The sequence below is a fragment of the Pholcus phalangioides genome, unplaced genomic scaffold (assembly GCF_987345545.1).
Source record: "Pholcus phalangioides strain wild (caught in Gottingen) unplaced genomic scaffold, Ppha-v1.0 ptg000018l_1, whole genome shotgun sequence".
Lineage (NCBI taxonomy): Eukaryota > Metazoa > Arthropoda > Arachnida > Araneae > Pholcidae > Pholcus > Pholcus phalangioides.
In genome coordinates, this window is record NW_028301611.1 from 20,036,836 (window position 1) to 20,056,840 (window position 20,005).

The 20,005-nt window shown below is 42.0% G+C and overlaps 1 protein-coding gene across 2 annotated transcripts in view; it reads right to left on the minus strand.

Moving 5' to 3' along the window:
• Nucleotides 1-11,970: 11,970 nt before the first annotated feature.
• The window catches only part of LOC149072050 (uncharacterized), a 34,064-nt gene continuing 26,029 nt past the window's right edge, over nucleotides 11,971-20,005 (minus strand). Inside the window, exons 12-16 of one of the 2 annotated variants that reach the window (XM_089247817.1) lie at nucleotides 18,693-18,881; nucleotides 18,471-18,576; nucleotides 17,717-17,933; nucleotides 13,791-13,820; nucleotides 11,971-12,324 (exon numbers count right to left, since the gene is read on the minus strand). In XM_089247817.1, the coding sequence (XP_089103943.1) occupies nucleotides 12,095-12,324; nucleotides 13,791-13,820; nucleotides 17,717-17,933; nucleotides 18,471-18,576; nucleotides 18,693-18,881 (772 nt within the window). In that variant the 3' untranslated portion in view covers nucleotides 11,971-12,094. The remainder of the gene's footprint in view (nucleotides 12,325-13,790; nucleotides 13,821-17,716; nucleotides 17,934-18,470; nucleotides 18,577-18,692; nucleotides 18,882-20,005) is intronic. The other variant, XM_089247818.1, reaches the window with a different exon arrangement.

The window sequence follows — 20,005 nt, forward strand, 5'->3', positions numbered from 1 at the left end:
CTCTCCCACGCAACTTGCCGTCGGCAGATGCGCGTAGGGACATTGAAATTGTTTTTGGACTGAAATTTTTTCACTCTCTCGAGGAGCTGAAAGGGGACGGTGCTTGATGTCGGGGAAGGCCGATGACAAGCAAGGTTGTCATCCGTCTCTCCCACGCACCTTGCCGTCAGCAGATGCGCGTAGGGACATTGAAATGTTTTCACTCTCTCGAGGAGCTGAAAGGGGACGGTGCTTGATGTCGGGGATGGCCGATGACAAGCGAGGTTGTCATCCGTCTCTCCCACGCACCTTGCCGTCGGCAGATGCGCGTAGGGACATTGAAATTGTTTTTGGACTGAAATTTTTTCACTCTCTCGAGGAGCTGAAAGGGGACGGTTCTTGATGTCGGGGAAGGCCGATGACAAGCAAGGTTGTCATCCGTCTCTCCCACGCACCTTGCCGTCAGCAGATGCGCGTAGGGACATTGAAATGTTTTCACTCTCTCGAGGAGCTGAAAGGGGACGGTGCTTGATGTCGGGGAAGGCCGATGACAAGCGAGGTTGTCATCCGTCTCTCCCACGCACCTTGCCGTCAGCAGATGCGCGTAGGGACATCGAAATTTTTTCACTCTCTCGAGGAGCTGAAAGGGGACGGTGCTTGATGTCGGGGAAGGCCGATGACAAGCGAGGTTGTCATCCGTCTCTCCCACGCACCTTGCCGTCGCAGATGCGCGTAGGGACATTGAAATTTTTTTGGACTGAAATTTTTTCACTCTCTCGAGGAGCTGAAAGGGGACGGTGCTTGATGTCGGGGATGGCCGATGAAAAGCGAGGTTGTCATCCGTCTCTCCCACGCAACTTGCCGTCGGCAGATGCGCGTAGGGACATTGAAATTTTTTTAGACTGAAATTTTTTCACTCTCTCGAGGAGCTGAAAGGGGACGGTGCTTGATGTCGGGGATGGCCGATGAAAAGCGAGGTTGTCATCCGTCTCTCCCACGCAACTTGCCGTCGGCAGATGCGCGTAGGGACATCGAAATTTTTTCACTCTCTCGAGGAGCTGAAAGGGGACGGTGCTTGATGTCGGGGATGGCCGATGAAAAGCGAGGTTGTCATCCGTCTCTCCCACGCAACTTGCCGTCGGCAGATGCGCGTAGGGACATTGAAATTGTTTTTGGACTGAAATTTTTTCACTCTCTCGAGGAGCTGAAAGGGGACGGTGCTTGATGTCGGGGAAGGCCGATGACAAGCAAGGTTGTCATCCGTCTCTCCCACGCACCTTGCCGTCAGCAGATGCGCGTAGGGACATTGAAATGTTTTCACTCTCTCGAGGAGCTGAAAGGGGACGGTGCTTGATGTCGGGGATGGCCGATGACAAGCGAGGTTGTCATCCGTCTCTCCCACGCACCTTGCCGTCGGCAGATGCGCGTAGGGACATTGAAATTTTTTCACTCTCGAGGAGCTGAAAGGGGACGGTGCTTGATGTGCGGGATGGCCGATGAAAAGCGAGGTTGTCATCCGTCTCTCCCACGCACCTTGCCGTCGGCAGATGCGCGTAGGGACATTGAAATTGTTTTTGGACTGAAATTTTTTCACTCTCTCGAGGAGCTGAAAGGGGACGGTGCTTGATGTCGGGGAAGGCCGATGACAAGCAAGGTTGTCATCCGTCTCTCCCACGCACCTTGCCGTCAGCAGATGCGCGTAGGGACATTGAAATGTTTTCACTCTCTCGAGGAGCTGAAAGGGGACGGTGCTTGATGTCGGGGATGGCCGATGACAAGCGAGGTTGTCATCCGTCTCTCCCACGCACTTTGCCGTCGGCAGATGCGCGTAGGGACATTGAAATGTTTTCACTCTCTCGAGGAGCTGAAAGGGGACGGTGCTTGATGTCGGGGAAGGCCGATGACAAGCGAGGTTGTCATCCGTCTCTCCCACGCAACTTGCCGTCGGCAGATGCGCGTAGGGACATTGAAATTGTTTTTGGACTGAAATTTTTTCACTCTCTCGAGGAGCTGAAAGGGGACGGTGCTTGATGTCGGGGATGGCCGATGACAAGCAAGGTTGTCATCCGTCTCTCCCACGCACCTTGCCGTCAGCAGATGCGCGTAGGGACATTGAAATTTTTTCACTCTCTCGAGGAGCTGAAAGGGGACGGTGCTTGATGTCGGGGATGGCCGATGACAAGCGAGGTTGTCATCCGTCTCTCCCACGCACCTTGCCGTCGGCAGATGCGCGTAGGGACATTGAAATTTTTTCACTCTCGAGGAGCTGAAAGGGGACGGTGCTTGATGTGCGGGATGGCCGATGAAAAGCGAGGTTGTCATCCGTCTCTCCCACGCACCTTGCCGTCGGCAGATGCGCGTAGGGACATTGAAATTTTTTCACTCTCTCGAGGAGCTGAAAGGGGACGGTGCTTAATGTCGGGGAAGGCCGATGACAAGCGAGGTTGTCATCCGTCTCTCCCACGCAACTTGCCGTCGGCAGATGCGCGTAGGGACATTGAAATTGTTTTTGGACTGAAATTTTTTCACTCTCTCGAGGAGCTGAAAGGGGACGGTGCTTAATGTCGGGGAAGGCCGATGACAAGCAAAGTTGTCATCCGTCTCTCCCACGCACCTTGCCGTCGGCAGATGCGCGTAGGGACATTGAAATGTTTTCACTCTCTCGAGGAGCTGAAAGGGGACGGTGCTTGATGTCGGGGAAGGCCGATGAAAAGCGAGGTTGTCATCCGTCTCTCCCACGCACCTTGCCGTCGCAGATGCGTGTAGGGACATTGAAATTTTTTTGGACTGAAATTTTTTCACTCTCTCGAGGAGATGAAAGGGGACGGTGCTTGATGTCGGGGAAGGCCGATGACAAGCGAGGTTGTCATTTGTCTCTCCCACGCACCTTGCCGTCGGCAGATGAGAAGTCGACGAGGTCCAGTCAAGAAGGAATATTGTTTGCAAAAGGGGGACTTCTAAGGGCCGTGGTGCAAGCACCAGTGTATCATGTCATGTTTATATTCTAATTCAATAAAAAAGATTCAAAGATTATCTACAATTAATTACAGTTCGATGAATACAATTATACCCTTCACCAATATATTTACATTATTTACATTTAAAAATTACATTCCCCGTTTCCCTTGGCATGGGGTTAGTTTCGTTGAAGGAGAGGGATTACCTCCCTTATCAGCATCACTTTTCTCTTCTCCCTCATGTTGAGGAGAAGATCAGGTCTGGGGGGGGGGGGAGGGATGCTTCCACTCTTTTATTTCCCCTGAAGCGCTCTCCTCGCCTCTCTTATCTGGGGTAGCTCCTATCTCTTTTCCCCTTGTTTTCTAACTTTTTTCTCTTTTCTCCTTGGAGTGAGGAGGGGAGGGGGGGAGGATTAGTGCGGAGCGCAGAATCCTCCCTCGTTATCTACATAGATATTATCCCTCTGGAGCTCCTACTCAGTGGTCTGAGCTTGCTCCTTTTCTTTCCTTTTCTTTCTTACTTTCCTGAGTGAGAGAGCTTTATTATTGTTTCTCTCTTTTTTCCCCTCTTCTGCGTGGGCGCTCTTCTATCGGGTCTTTGGCGCAAAAGTGGGATTTCACTGGGAGAAAGTTTAGTTTTGCCCAGGCCTTTCTGGCGGCGATCTTTCTAATTTAATTAATATTGCTATCCTTGGGTTGCAGTTAAAGCCCGGGGAGTTCTGGCCTCGACAAGTGTAGAACATTTTTGGACCTTCTACGGGCCGAAAATTCCTCACTGTCGTAATCGGAGATTTCTGTCAAGTGTTGGTGTTCCGACTCCAAGTGCCTCGAAGAACCTTCTCGCCAGTCTCTGATTGACTGCTGATGGCTTACATCCCACCAGGGACAGAGCCTGGACCACGGCTAGCCTTTCAGTCTCTGATTGAAATCGAAGAGTGTTTCAAGCCGGAGGTCCTCCGGTTCCTGATGAACCACGGAGCCCTTAGCGCCTTTCGCACATATTTGTTTTGCTTCCTTTCGAGTTTAATAAGGGTGGAGTCTCTGTTGTACAGCCAAACAGCTGAGCCGTATGTCATTATCGGGCGTATGACATTGTACAAAATGATTTGGTTCTTAGTCGAGAGAGATACGTTGTGATGAATTATTTTGCTCATCATATTCTTGGCTATAATGACACGTTTGATTGCCTCTTGACCTTGAGGTACGAATGTCAGTTCTTTGTCGAGGACAATTCCGAGGTACTTCGCCTTCGTTGAGGGGGGAATCTGAGCTCCGTTGATTACAAGAAATGCATTTTGTGGTAAGTTTGCTGGGCGTACGCCAGTGATCCACATAAAGATGGTATTCCTTTCGTTCAGTCTAACTCTACTATTTGTGCACCATCTTTCGATCTCTCTGGCATTCTTTTGAAGGGCATCCAATGCTTTCAATGGGTTTCGATGGCACTGGGCGACCACGCTGTCATCAGCGTAAAGGGCCGTCAAGGGAAGTCATTCATATGATAATTATGAAGTGCCAGTCCGAGAACGTTTCCTTGGGCAATCACGTGGGGACATGTAAATCTTTCGGGACATTGAAATTTCTTCCTCCGCATTGGAGCTAAAGCATATTTAAATAAATATTATCATTGTGCAATACTGGCGTCCAAAAAAAAAATTCATTATTTGTCGAATCTCTGTACCCCCGAGCATGGCCCCCACATCCTGGAGCAGGGCCCCTAGGCTGGGATCTTTTGCGGGCCCCCGACCAGATTTTCACGGGGCCCCTTTATGATGAATTTATAGCGTGAAAAAGCAAACAAATTGTGAAAATTGTCCGGGGTCCCGTGGCTGGAGCCTTGTCAGCCCACCCCTTGTGGGGCCATGCCCCCGACGCCAAGTACCGGTCAGCATGGGTAAAAAAAAAGGTTAAAGCAGTTACTGTATTTCCCGACATACTTTTTAGGACATACCTATAAATTGAATCATGAATTTTGTGTAGTTGGGCAGTTTAATGAAACATTAAATGACTTAATTCAAAGGATTGATTGAAATTGTTGCAATGGATATAAAACAAAATTGAGGACAAATAACAACACGAAACCGTTTCCAGATTTGAGACATTCTCCTTTGAGCTCCTTTAAATACCAGGCGGACTCATCTGTCCTTTTTTTTATGTGACTTCAGTATTATCGCTATGCTTGTCCTATCCTGGTTTTTCTTCAACGATTTCCGAGACATCACTTATAGCAGCAAACCTGTTTTTTGCTCAAAGATGGATGACGAGTTCACTCTTCTTTATAGGGGGCCCTTAAGACGCCCTGATGTACCGCTTAAGCGGTGGCACGTCGGGGTTCTGTAGGGCATTTGACTTGGATATGGTAACAATGAAATGCAATAATTGTACATTGTAGCGGCTCGCATGTTGAAAATATGGTTGTTATGAACGTCGTCAGTGCCCGTGTTTCCCATAGTGGGCAGCATCAGAGGTGCCGACATGAAGAAAACATTGAGGGGTAGGGGCTGAAAGTTGTTCGGTGTATATGGGACTCTAGCCCATATTCAGGAGAGGATGGGGTGCATTGCATTTTATATTCATTAATAGGAGGACAGTAAAGCAGTGGTTCCCAAACTTTTGCTCTCCTGCTATAACGTTTATCCACTGCTCCCCGGAAAAGTTTAAAAAAAAAACCAATTCAAAGCACTGAATACACACACATCAATGTAGCAGCTCACTATGGCAAAAAAGATGGTAGTAGAACCAATGCGTTTCGAACACTAATCTAGGCCAGGTTCTTTAGAAGCCCCTGGAATATTCTAAGGAGGCTGATGGGTAAAAACCAAGTAGAAGGAAAGCCACGGCAAGTGATTTGGGGGGGGGGGGGGGTCTCAGAGAAATATAAAGAGGAAAGGTATGGCTACTTTTACACTCCAGTCGAACAACCTATAGAAATACTACAATAGGGAGGCTGACGGATCCACGGGGGTAAGAAAAAAGAAAAAAAATTAAAGATGAAAGAGAAAAAAAAAATTGCAACGGATGTGACAAGATGGAATCGAACCCGTAGCCTCTGGATTGCGAGTTCTACGCTCTATGGGACCATACAAGTATTACGTCAGCAGATTTTTAATCATTTTTGACCACCTCTCTCTCCCCGGCTCCCCCACTTCTTAGCAAAACTCTGACCTTCCCCCCCCCCCCACGTCAACAAAATTTTGTCAGCTCTGCCCCCTACACAGAAGGGGGAGAACAAGCCTGCCCAAACTGATCCAAATTTTTTTATGCAAAAAATATTTAAAAGAGAAATTAAATGAAAAAATGAAAAACTGTTTACAATATCGGAAGAAAATACATTGTATGTGTGTGTGTGTGTGTGTGTGCCATTCTAATAAATTTCTATTAGTTTCAATGCTATTTGAAGGCTAAGAACTCGAAATTTCTCTGTAAGAAATCCATTGCGACCTATCCTTTAAGGCTTAAAGTTTATACCATTTAGCTCAACCCATGGCCCCCCGGGGTGTTCTGATGTGGCCAGTCACCTCAAACCTAGTTTTTTAAAAATGAACTAAGCGGTACATTTACAGATCACTTAAGTGACCCGTGGAACAATTCCAGAGCATTTAAGCCCCCCCCCGTGGCACATTTTCAGATCACTCAAGTGCACCCACGGCACACTTGCAGATCACTTGAGTGAGCCGCAGCACAGCTCCAGAGCATTTAAGCCCCCCCGTGGCACACTTTCAGATCACTCAAGTGCACCCACGGCACATTTGCAGATCACTTGAGTGAGCCGCAGCACAGCTCCAGAGCATTCAAGCCCCCCCCGTGGCACACTTTCAGATCACTCAAGTGCACCCACGGCACATTTGCAGATCACTTGAGTGAGCCGCAGCACAGCTCCAGAGCATTTAAGCCCTCCGTGGCACACTTTCAGATCACTCAAGTGCACCCACGGCACATTTGCAGATCACTTGAGTGAGCCGCAGTACAGCTCCAGAGCATTTGAGCCCCCCGTGGCACACTTTCAGATCAATCAAGTGTACCCACGGCACATTTGCAGATCACTTGAGTGAGCCGCAGCACAGCTCCAGAGCATTCAAGCCACCCGTGGCATACTTTCAGATCACTCAAGTGCACCCACGGCACATTTGCAGATCACTTGAGTGAGCCGCAGCACAGCTCCAGAGCATTTGAGCCCCCCCCCCCCCCGTGGCACAGTTTCAGATCACTCAAGTGCACCCACGGTACATTTACAGATCACTTGAGTGAGCCGCAGTACGGCTCCAGAGCATTTGAGCCCCCCGTGGCACACTTTCAGATCACTCAAGTGCACCCACGGCACAATCCCAAAGCATTTCGTTGAGAAACATACACAAATAAAGGGGAGTAGCCCCAGTTAGAGAGACCCAGTCTTCTTTCCAAAAATTGCCCGTCTCGGGCAGAGCAGAATCACACCCAAGCAGAAAAAAGAGAAAAATAACCTTTTCCTCCCTTCCTCTGACGTCACGAACGGCCAGCGTGAAGGTCACGAAGAGAGAAAACGAGGGAAAAGAAGGAAAAAAGACGTTGGCCTGCTACCAACAGCTGATCTCCCACTCTTCCTCGTCAGAGGGCGCTGCGGGAAGAAAAAAAAAGACAAAGTTTTTATTACTATTATAGTTGCGAAGGGCTTCCCTCACTTACACCAAAAAAGGCTTAGCGTGTAAAGTCGGCCTCCCTGCAGAATTCCCCCATCTCGAGCAGGACCGCTCGCTACAAGCGGCTCGTTCTAAGGAGCGGAGCCCCTAGGCCATTGGGAACCTTCATGGCAGCTCTGTCTTGTGTACATAATATATCTTAACCCAGTATTTATATCATAATCAAGTTGAAACGTATTCTATTCCCATTTATTTAACTCAGTAGCGATATTATCCCAGAAAATATTTTGTATAGTATTTTCATAAATCTGCCCTCCGGGAGGAAATCAATCTCACTCCATGGCAAATTTTCTCAATCATTATTTTGTACCGGCAAACGGAGCAAGAGAATATCACTTGTGTTGTTGTTACTTTGTAATGTCCTGTCTCTCCCCACCCCCAACAAAACTAACATTTTTCTGCTATCCCTCCACTTTCTTCTCCCCCCCCCCCTAATTCTCACAAAACTTGTCGCATTGTACGGCGGAAAATGGAAAACAAAAAGAAATTCTTCACAGCTTATTTTCTCTGTCTTCTTCAACTTCTAAAACTACGAGTAATGTCCAAGAAGATTTCAATGTCCCTACGCGCAGCTGCCGCCGAACACCTTGTGTCGGAGAGACGGACGACAAGGACGCCTATCATCGGCCTTCTGCGATGTCACGCACCGTCCACTTTTAGATCGAGGGCGGAGGAAAAGATTTCAATGTCCCTACGCGCAGCTGCCGCCGAACACCTTGTGTCGAAGAGACGGACGACAAGGACGCCTATCATCGGCCTTCTGCGATGTCACGCACCGTCCACTTTTAGATCGAGGGCGGAGGAAAAACTTTCAATGTCCCAACCCGCAGCTGCCGCCGAACAGCTTGTGTCGAAGAGACGGACGACAACGACGTGTATCATCGGCCTTCTGCGATGTCACGCACCGTCCACATTTATATCAAGGTTGGAGGAAAAGATTTCAATGTCCCTACGTGCAGCTGCCGCCGAACAGCGTGTGTCGAAGAGACGGAAGACAACGACGTCTATCATCGGCTTTCTGCGATGTCACGCACCGTCTACTTTTAGATCGAGGGCGGAGGAAAAGATTTCAATGTCCCTACGTGCAGCTGCCGCCGAACAGCGTGTGTCGAAGAGACGGAAGACAACGACGTCTATCATCGGCTTTCTGCGATGTCACGCACCGTCCACTTTTAGATCGAGGGCGGAGGAAAAACTTTCAATGTCCCAACCCGCAGCTGCCGCCGAACAGCTTGTGTCGAAGAGACGGACGACAACGACGTGTATCATCGGCCTTCTGCGATGTCACGCACCGTCCACATTTATATCAAGGTTGGAGGAAAAGATTTCAATGTCCCTACGTGCAGCTGCCGCCGAACAGCGTGTGTCGAAGAGACGGAAGACAACGACGTCTATCATCGGCTTTCTGCGATGTCACGCACCGTCTACTTTTATATCGAGGTTGGAGGAAAAACTTTCAAATATCCCAACCCGCAGCTGCCGCCGAACAGCTTGTGTCGAAGAGACGGAAGACAACGACGTGTATCATCGGCCTTCTGCGATGTCACGCACCGTCCACATTTATATCAAGGTTGGAGGAAAAGATTTCAATGTCCCTACGTGCAGCTGCCGCCGAACAGCGTGTGTCGAAGAGACGGAAGACAACGACGTCTATCATCGGCTTTCTGCGATGTCACGCACCGTCCACTTTTAGATCGAGGGCGGAGGAAAAGATTTCAATGTCCCTACGTGCAGCTGCCGCCGAACAGCGTGTGTCGAAGAGACGGAAGACAACGACGTCTATCATCGGCTTTCTGCGATGTCACGCACCGTCTACTTTTATATCGAGGTTGGAGGAAAAACTTTCAAATATCCCAACCCGCAGCTGCCGCCGAACAGCTTGTGTCGAAGAGACGGAAGACAACGACGTGTATCATCGGCCTTCTGCGATGTCACGCACCGTCCACATTTATATCAAGGTTGGAGGAAAAGATTTCAATGTCCCTACGTGCAGCTGCCGCCGAACAGCGTGTGTCGAAGAGACGGAAGACAACGACGTCTATCATCGGCTTTCTGCGATGTCACGCACCGTCCACTTTTAGATCGAGGGCGGAGGAAAAGATTTCAATGTCCCTACGTGCAGCTGCCGCCGAACAGCGTGTGTCGAAGAGACGGAAGACAACGACGTCTATCATCGGCTTTCTGCGATGTCACGCACCGTCCACTTTTAGATCGAGGGCGGAGGAAAAACTTTCAATGTCCCAACCCGCAGCTGCCGCCGAACAGCTTGTGTCGAAGAGACGGACGACAACGACGTGTATCATCGGCCTTCTGCGATGTCACGCACCGTCCACATTTATATCAAGGTTGGAGGAAAAGATTTCAATGTCCCTACGTGCAGCTGCCGCCGAACAGCGTGTGTCGAAGAGACGGAAGACAACGACGTCTATCATCGGCTTTCTGCGATGTCACGCACCGTCTACTTTTAGATCGAGGGCGGAGGAAAAGATTTCAATGTCCCTACGTGCAGCTGCCGCCGAACAGCGTGTGTCGAAGAGACGGAAGACAACGACGTCTATCATCGGCTTTCTGCGATGTCACGCACCGTCCACATTTATATCAAGGTTGGAGGAAAAGATTTCAATGTCCCTACGTGCAGCTGCCGCCGAACAGCGTGTGTCGAAGAGACGGAAGACAACGACGTCTATCATCGGCTTTCTGCGATGTCACGCACCGTCTACTTTTATATCGAGGTTGGAGGAAAAACTTTCAAATATCCCAACCCGCAGCTGCCGCCGAACAGCTTGTGTCGAAGAGACGGAAGACAACGACGTGTATCATCGGCCTTCTGCGATGTCACGCACCGTCCACATTTATATCAAGGTTGGAGGAAAAGATTTCAATGTCCCTACGTGCAGCTCCCGCCGAACAGCGTGTGTCGAAGAGACGGAAGACAACGACGTCTATCATCGGCTTTCTGCGATGTCCCGCACCGTCCACTTTTAGATCGAGGGCGTAGGAAAAGATTTCAATGTCCAAGAAGATTTTAATGTCCCTACGCGCAGCTGCCGCCGAACAGCTTGTGTCGGAGAGACGGACGACAAGGACGCCTATCGTCGGCCTTCTGCGATGTCACGCACCGTCCACTTTTAGATCGAGGGCGGAGGAAAAGATTTCAATGTGTCTACGTGCAGCTGCCGCCGAACAGCGTGTGTCGAAGAGACGGAAGACAACGACGTCTATCATCGGCTTTCTGCGATGTCACTCACCGTCCACTTTTAGATCGAGGGCGGAGGAAAAGATTTCAATGTGTCTACGTGCAGCTGCCGCCGAACAGCGTGTGTCGAAGAGACGGAAGACAACGACGTCTATCATCGGCTTTCTGCGATGTCACGCACCGTCTACTTTTATATCGAGGGCGGAGGAAAAGATTTCAATGTCCCTACGTGCAGCTGCCGCCGAACAGCTTGTGTCGAAGAGACGGACGACAACGACGCCTGTTATCGGCCTTCTGCGATGTCACGCACTGTCGCCTTTTAGCTCGAGGGAGTTCCGCGTGAGCTTTGACGTTGGAAAACCCTGGTCTAGAGAGCTATGAATCAAATAATTTATACATCGTGGCAACCACACATAATTAATGCATTGGGGAGATTAATTACGTGTGGTTAAAAACAGCATTAAATTTTGGGTACCGGCATTTAATGCATTTTTTTGCGCAACTTTCCTCCGTTTTTCAAATTTAATCTGAGAATATTGCACTTAGAAACATGGAATTTTTTAGTTGGGATCAGGAGAGACAGTGCAACATCTTTCTAATTGGGGTTTTGGACACACTGGGATGCTATAAAAGGTTTTTTTTTTTAATTGTAATAACTATAGAACCCCTTGCAACATGAATGATATATATCTGAGTACTGCACATTATTTGGATACTTTTCTAATTTGAAGTAAGACTAAGATCAGTGATTCACCAGTAAAATGCCACGTATTACCTACACACGCTGTATATAGCCACTGTTTAACCAAATGATTACTAGTAGTATAAACAAAGATTTAAACAACACATACCCACTGATAATTTTTCATTTAGAATATTTTCCTGCTTAGTATGACTTATTTTTGCATGGTGTCCCACTCGTACTAATACTTATCAAGATTTCCCGTTCAAAGTGTTATCATGCTTAAAAGAGGAGTTTTTTTATAATGGTTTTTTAAGAACATTTTAAGGGCGATCTGATGTAGTTGATTTTTACAAAATTACGTTTGAGGTCACAGGCCACACCAGAGGGTCACATTTGGTCTGCAAGCCATAAGTTGAGCATGCATGTTGCAAGCCCTAATTAGAAGAATTAAGTCGCAATTAAAATGACAAATCACAATAAAATAAAAGTATACTTTATATTAAATATGTGAAATTTGACACATGCAAAATTCATGAAAATAAAATTTTCACCTGTACATAAAAAATTGTATGAATACATAAAATGTTGATTGAGCTTATCATCACGTTTTGTATTTTCTCTCAATATGAGCATACTTTCTGGAATCGCTGCTATTCTGATATATTCGCAAAGTTTCACTCTTAGATGTTAATGGCGATTCAGCAATCTCTTGAACTGCATTTCTTTTACTGAACTGTTGTTGGACACGAGCTTGTCTCCTTCGTAATGCAGACTTCCCTTGTTTTGGTGATGGTGTTTCTGGTACAATCGTCTTCTTTGTAGACTGCTGGCCTGTAACAAATGATGATAACATGGTTCATATCTTTTGGAAAATAAAAAAATGCAAGCGCTTTTCCAGGCAAAATTCAAGGACATTAAAATCATAGTTGATGAAAATCATAATTTTTATTTTTAAAATGAAATTAATTGGAATGTTAAAATTTATAAAAATTCAACATTTACTCATTTTTCATTTCAAGTTGAAAATGCTAATTTATAAAAGATGTATAATTTTTAAAAACAATTATAGTTATCATTTCAAGTTGTAGATAATATTAAGTTCTAAAGGCCTTGCTTTAAAAACAAAAAGCATTGTATAGTTTAGTACAGAAATAATATTTAAGCAGAAATTATTTTATATTTTAAACTATTAAAATTTGCACTTTATAAAAAAAATCATAAAGCATGTAGTCATGCATGTAGGGTGATCATATGACCCGTATTTCTCGGGATATTCTCCTATCTTCATGTTATTTCGGCCATCCTGACCTTTTCACAAAAATGTCCCCCATTTCCCACATAGCCTATTTGAATTTTTGTTCCTCACTGAAATTAAGTGTTAAACCTTTATTAAGCAGAAACCCGTCTTCAACAAAAAAAAAACTTGGTCCCATGATTTCAATGCCAAAACACAATCAAACCTTGTTAATAAGTCACTCTGGGGACACCAAAAATGACCTCGTGAGCAGAGTGACTTGTTAAATGAAGTAATCTCTGGCTATGTTGATTCTTGTCTCCCTATTGATGCACTCATGCAGAAAATTCAAATTTCAGCTATTCAAACAAGTTCAGTCAAGAAAATTGATTACTCAAGTTTTTCTTAATCAATTAATATTTATTTAGCTACATAATGCTACACATTTTAATACAAAATATTACAGTTTTCGGTTTTTAAAAACTCACAAATTTCCCCCCTGCTTATGGAAACCAAAGTATTGTTGTCTTGTATGGCAGTTGAATTCTTTTGGAACATCATAAATGAAAATAAAGTATTTTTTATGAGTTAAAAAAAAAAAATAATAATAATAAAAAAAATAATTTTTCCCTGAAAAAAAAAAAAAACACTGGTGAGTTTTGTTTGTGTGGAATTGTTAGCTGAAGAAGTGATAGAAATTGGAAGTGTCTGTTATGCTTTCCAGTCCCAATACAAATTTTCTTAATAGGTTGATTTTTTTTATGTTTCACTATAATGCTGCTTTGTCTTTAAAGGTGAGCAAACTTTTTTTTTTAAATTTGAAGAACATTCTGACAGTAGGGTGAAGACTGGGTTACAGATGCTCGACAATCATCAAGCCAAGATTTGTTTAAAACATCAAAAAGCCCACAAAATTATTGCGCAGCTTAACCTAAACAGTTCCCCGATCTCTGTGAATAAAAAAAAAATTCCCACAGATCTTTTCAGCAAAAGCTGCCCAAGAACCGCAACTAGCCAAGAAAAAAAAAATGTACATTAACACACTGAGGATCTGATACATTACCTGGGTCATCAGTGACAAATTTCAGAATTACTGAAAGAAATAATTTTAGAATGATTGAAAAAAATAATTTTAGAATGATTGAAAAAAATAATTTTAGAATGATTGAAAAAAATAACTTAGAGAATTGACAGAAATAATTTCAGAATTACTGAAAAAAATAATTTCAGAATTTTATTGTGACGGAAATAATTTCTAGTGACATAAATAATTTCAGAATTAGTGATATAAATAATTTGAAGAGATATTGAAAGAATTTCTGAAAGAAATAATATGAGAATTACCTAAAGTAATTTCAGAATTATAAAAGGAAATAAATTATAAAAGATCGAAAATGAATTTCAGAATCGGTAAAATCAAAGTATTCAGAACAAATAAAAATCTTCAATTACTTTGGGGCCCTTGTTTCTAATCTGGGCCGTGTTTGGCCAATCTGTTAAGACACCACTGCACCTTACATCAAGTTCTTCTGAATGGGTATTTTGTCTCACAATTATGAATACCGCTGAATGACTTAGTGAGGTGGCCCGTGGGCTTCATGGAAAGTTAGAATTTTGCCCGATATGTCTGAAAAGTTGAAGACCCCTGATCCAGATCATAGTTTCAAATAAATTTTTATTCCATCACCTCTCTTTGTCAAAAAAATTTCTTTTTCCATCGCTGCAAAATCAAGTCCACCCATATGGGATCCTTACTAAACCCACAGCTACTATCACTGCCCTGGACCATTCTATCACACCCCGGAGGTGATATTGTCTACTTATGGAAAACACTGATGTAAATGCATCTCATGTATTTTGTTGAGGCGGCGCTAATTTGTAGTGAGAATATTAATAGCTTTTTTCTTTTGTTGTAAAAAACATCAGGCTCTTTGACAAGTCTAAGAACAAAAATGGCAACGCGACATGTCTATTTGTCAATTTTTTTAAAATTCAATTTTAAAGTCCACTAAAATTTATAGGACAGCCTGTGTATAATAAAATAATATAACTCGTGTCCAAGAAATTTAGCATAGCGATGATTTACATTGAATAAGGCTCAATTGTACTGTAACATTGAATCCTTTAGAGCGATAATTTTTATCAGTGTCTTGCAAATCTTTATATAGAGATTTAATTGGGCATAATAAAACAATAAAGAATCAAGGTTGGCAATTGATATGGTTAACATGAAGACTTTAATAACTCTATTGTGGTCACTCTAAAGCAGGGCTTTCCAACTGGTGTTCCGTGAGAGCTTTTTTGGTGTTCCACGGAATCAAAAGTGACGGAACCCCAAAAATCCCAGAACTCTGATAGCTTCAAAATGGACGACTTAATGGAATTCCCGAAAAATCTCATATTCCTGAAACTCAAGACCTACATGCAGATTTTACGAAGGTCTGTTTTCTTAGCATTCTGTGGCCCCTCCGCCTCTCTTCCTGCAGATGGCCAGTTGAGCTTCATGATGTTGGATTCTTATCACTTTTTTGAATAGCAAATCCTAAATAGCTATCTTAAGACAGAGAAAAGAACAAAGCTCCACTTTCTAACTTGCCCGGGGTTATTTTTCCCTCATTCTACAGATTCTTTACCACAAATGGAACCTCATTTATATGACGTTCAAGAAATCATGTCAAAACGTTGTATATGGGGAAAAAAACTGAAAATTCACTGAAAATGATCCCCGCCACCTCATAGACTTCAAAGAAAATATCACAAAAATCAATGGTCTTAATTGCATTTTGTTTGTTATATAATCATTCTCGAGAAAAAAAAATTACATTAAAATTTTCAAAATCATATTACAAACTACTTAAATAACTGTAATTGGCATTACGCTGTTACTTAAGTCTTGTGTATTCTTAAATTGTTATCCTGAAAATTTGAAAGAAAAAAAAACATAAGTTTTCACTTTTCAAGAAAGATTTGTTGTTTTGTTTTGCATATCTAAGCCAGGTCGATAAGATATTCACAAACTGTGCCACGAGATGCTCTGGGAAGTGTGTTCGATACCCTCTTTTGTCCTTGCCAGTGTCTTTTCTGATACAAGAACTATTGCAAAAGCAGCACCATGATGATCAAACAGCACATTGATATTAAGGAAAGTCTGCACATCAAATGTTTGGAGTATGAACCTCTCAGTGAGAAACATAAATTGTGCAGAAAATAAAGGTGGTGATAAAAAAAAAAATTAAATGAGCATGTTTTTCATTATTCTGAAGCTATGTGTATAATTAGGATGAGCTAATGAGAAAAAAAAAAACAGACATTTCCATTGATGTAGGGCCTATAACTCATTTTAAAATAATGAAAATTCATGATTTCAAAATTTCAAAGTGAGTTTTTTTAGCAAGCCTGACAAAATTAACATTTTTACTAAAACTGAAATAGCCAAATATCACAAAAAATAATTCTGTCCCGTAAAATATTGGTCATATGGTCGCACTATGCGCAACTCGCAAATATATAAATATATTTTTAAACACTTTTTTTCATCTACTACAAGATCGATTCTTGTTCCGCAAACCAAATGCGGATTTTTGGACACCCTGTATATTGAAAAATATTCAAAACTTGTTAAGGGTTCTGCTGAATAATCTCATAATTACAGCCCAAATTATATGCACTAAAAAAGTGACAAAATATGCTCTAAAAATATGCAAGTATGCACTTAAAAATGCCAAAATATGCATTAAAATTCAAAATATACACTAAAAAATCACGAAAAAGTTAAAAATTACCAAAAATGTGAAAATATACATTTAAAAGAATCACCATACAAAGAAAGCAGATATGCTTTTAAAATGAATATTTTCTATTTCTTAGTGCATATTCATTTACAAAAAATATCCCTACATATGCAAAAAATGTCTACATATTTTTTACTTAGGCATTTTTAATTTCTAGTTTGTTGTAGCTGTGCTCAGTAACGAAATACCAGCAATAATATAATTTCAACACTATTTCTATAAAAAATTTAACACTTTTGGCGTATCTCTAGAAATAGCCTTGATTAGAACACTAGATGTTTGGAAAATACGAACATCTCTTTAATTCACTAAATTCCACCTGCGGCAGAAAAACAATGTTCTAAAAATACAGCAAAACACCCTCTTAACAGACACCCCTCAGATGCAGTCATTCTTTTATTAAGGCCAAATAATATTTTCCCCTGTATAATAAATGTAGAAGTGTGCATTTCAAATCCCTGACCAACGGTCACCCCTCTTTTACGGATGAGTCTTTTTGTCCTGCCAGTGTCTTCAAAAGAGAGGTTTCACTGTATTGTTAGCATTATTTATTTGAAAGATTATAAAAAAGGGATTAGGCTTGAATGAACTTTCAAAAATATGCACTTATTCTGAAATTTCTTTGATTTTATGCATTTATATGCATTAATGCTAAAAAAGGCCAAAATATGCAAATGCATATTCATATAATCCGGGCTCTACTCATAATCATCAAGGGTTCCATGCGAGCTTCCACATTGGAAAACCCTGCTCTAAAGGGCACTCACGCCAGAGCACACAATTTGGAGTGATACCAGATACTGCTGGCGTGAGACTGAGGAACTGCAACATGCTGGGTAGGGAGAACATCAGAGTGAGTGTAAAAGTAGCAGCGAAATTATGTGCACCTCCTGGAGCAGCAGCAACATAAGTTTTTCTCCCTCTCACTCGCCACCTTCACATAACAACAATGTAAAATTCATATTTAATAATTTAATTTCATGCAAATGAATCTCTATTAAATAATTGTCTTTTGCAGTGATTGTCATGTTTTTTGTCAAATTAAAAATTTTTTAAAAAATCGATTGATTCTGAGTTATGCTTAATGTTAATGAGTTTTGTGATTTTGTTTGATTTAACAGGATAAGTTGTGTGACACAGCTAGTGTTGCATCACAATATAAAATCAATCAAGGACAAATAAAAACCTTTCTCATTACTTTTCGATCGAAACAGCCTCCTCTTGACAGTGGGCTCACTCATCGATAATTTTTTCCGTGGTGACCTGGTCTTTTTTTCAACATTGAAGAGGTTCCTACGAACATTTTTGGTACCCGGAGAGTTTGTGTTGTGCTTCTTTTGACTCATAAGCTCTTTAGTCATTTGCCTCATGCTCAGTCTTGGCGATCTTCGAAGCAATCGTATGTCTGTCTTAGGCTATGGGGGGAAAAATACTGTTAATGGAAAAATTGTCCTACTTATAAAATATGAAACTGAGAATCTTTTATGTGCAATCTAAACATTGTTGCTGTAGGTATTGATATAAAATAACTTCTTTTGATTGCTCAGATATCACTGACCATTAATTGCAGCGGATAATTTTTGCATATCCACTAAAGCTTCATAATGTTAACAGTGCAGGAAAAAACAAACAATCCTGATGCTTTCCTGTGAATGTCATCTTCAGAGGTTATATACATAACTACACTATTATGCTGACAAGGGATGATACTTGGGTTGGTTATAAAATCTTTATTCCTGGTTGATCAGTGTAAAAAAATTAATCCCTAGTAAGAATGAAACTGAGCATCTACATGTATCTCTGTTCTGATTGCTTTCTTGCTAGGATAATCAAGTTATTTAATTAGCTCATTAGAATTTTCTTTAAATTCTTACTAAAAATAAACCTAAATCACACAGCAATATACAATCTGTGGTGACCCACCAGTCATGCTGGTTAGAAGAAGCACTCACCTTCTGCGGTTTTTCCTTTCTTACAAGTCCCTTAGGAACCATAATCTGTCTGTTGTGGAAGTTTCCAGAAAATGATGAGTGACGAACAAAGGTTTTCTTTTTAGCACTGTAAAGAATTTTTAATGGAAAAAAAAGAAAAATTACTAGAAAGCAAACGAACTGAACATCAGATATTAAAATTACACAAAAAAATTCTGATGAATGCATAACTATACTACTCACGCTTCTTCCAATTGACTAGAGGATTGACTACATATTATAACAGAACTGCAAGGTGATGCGGAGGACCTACTGATTCCACCAGGTGATCCAATTTCACTTGGACTCGAAGGACAGAATGATTCGAGGATGATGGGTACATTAAGCTCCTCGCCTACTTCTATCAGAACATGTCGTAAACAATGGCTGTACCTGAAAAAGAAAAAAGCAGCATCAAACTATGCATCGAAGTGAAGTTTTCATGTGCTAAAGCATTGTTTCTTGACATCTATTGTACTATTGTACTATTAACGATATTCAAAATGCACAGTCATTATTGTAATATAGTAACCCTGCCCCCCCCCCTTTTTTGAAGACTAATAGAGGCAACAAACTTTTCATTAAATCAGGAAACTTTTTTCTCAAATTAAAAACATTTTGTTGCATTTTCATCAATATTAGCACTTGTTAGTTATGAAATAAAGAAATATGTGAAACATTTTGACCAATTCATATAGCTGCTACATAATTTTAGTTTTATTAACCCTAGATAACTAAACTTAAATCAGTGTTACTCAGTTAACTAATTTAGTTAGTAGTCTATTAGATGAATGTTTAGTTATCAAGGGTTAAATACTATACTGTCTCTATATTGGTTTTTATTTCTATGTATTTATTTTTTGTCTGCAAATTACTTCTCCCGTCTGCTTATTTTTTTGCCAGTCTGCAAACTATTTCTCTCATTTATTTATTTATTGCAGGGCCATAAATTATTTGCCCCATGTATTTGTTTTTTGCTGGCCCACAAATTATTTTTCAGATTTATTTTTTAAATTGGTCCACAAATTATTTCTTCCACTTGTTTTTTTTTTTTTTTTTGCTGGTCTGCAGATTAATTGGTCTATTTTTAGCTGGTCTACTTATTCATTTTTTCTGGTTCACAAATTATTTCTCATATTTCTGCTAGTCCCCCAAATTGTTTGACTGCTTTTCCCAGTCCGCCACTGTAAAATGGTTGAAGTTGTAATTTGTTGAAAATTACTTGTAGGCCTAAATATATGTTTTCTAACATAACTGATAAATACCTCAATTTTTGGGGGGAATATTTATTAAAATATTGTATTGTAACTTCAATCTACAAATTTGGCAGCATAAGAGAATGCAATAATTATCTCCCGATTTTGGTTCTTCCTGTTTTTTTCTCGGGTCATTAGGAGCTTAGTTGAAATGAAGCTTATGAATTGTTTTCAGTCAAATTCTTACTTTACAAGCATATAATTTGGTTTGTTGGAGAACAAAAATACTGAGATGGCTATATTAAGACTTACAGAACATGT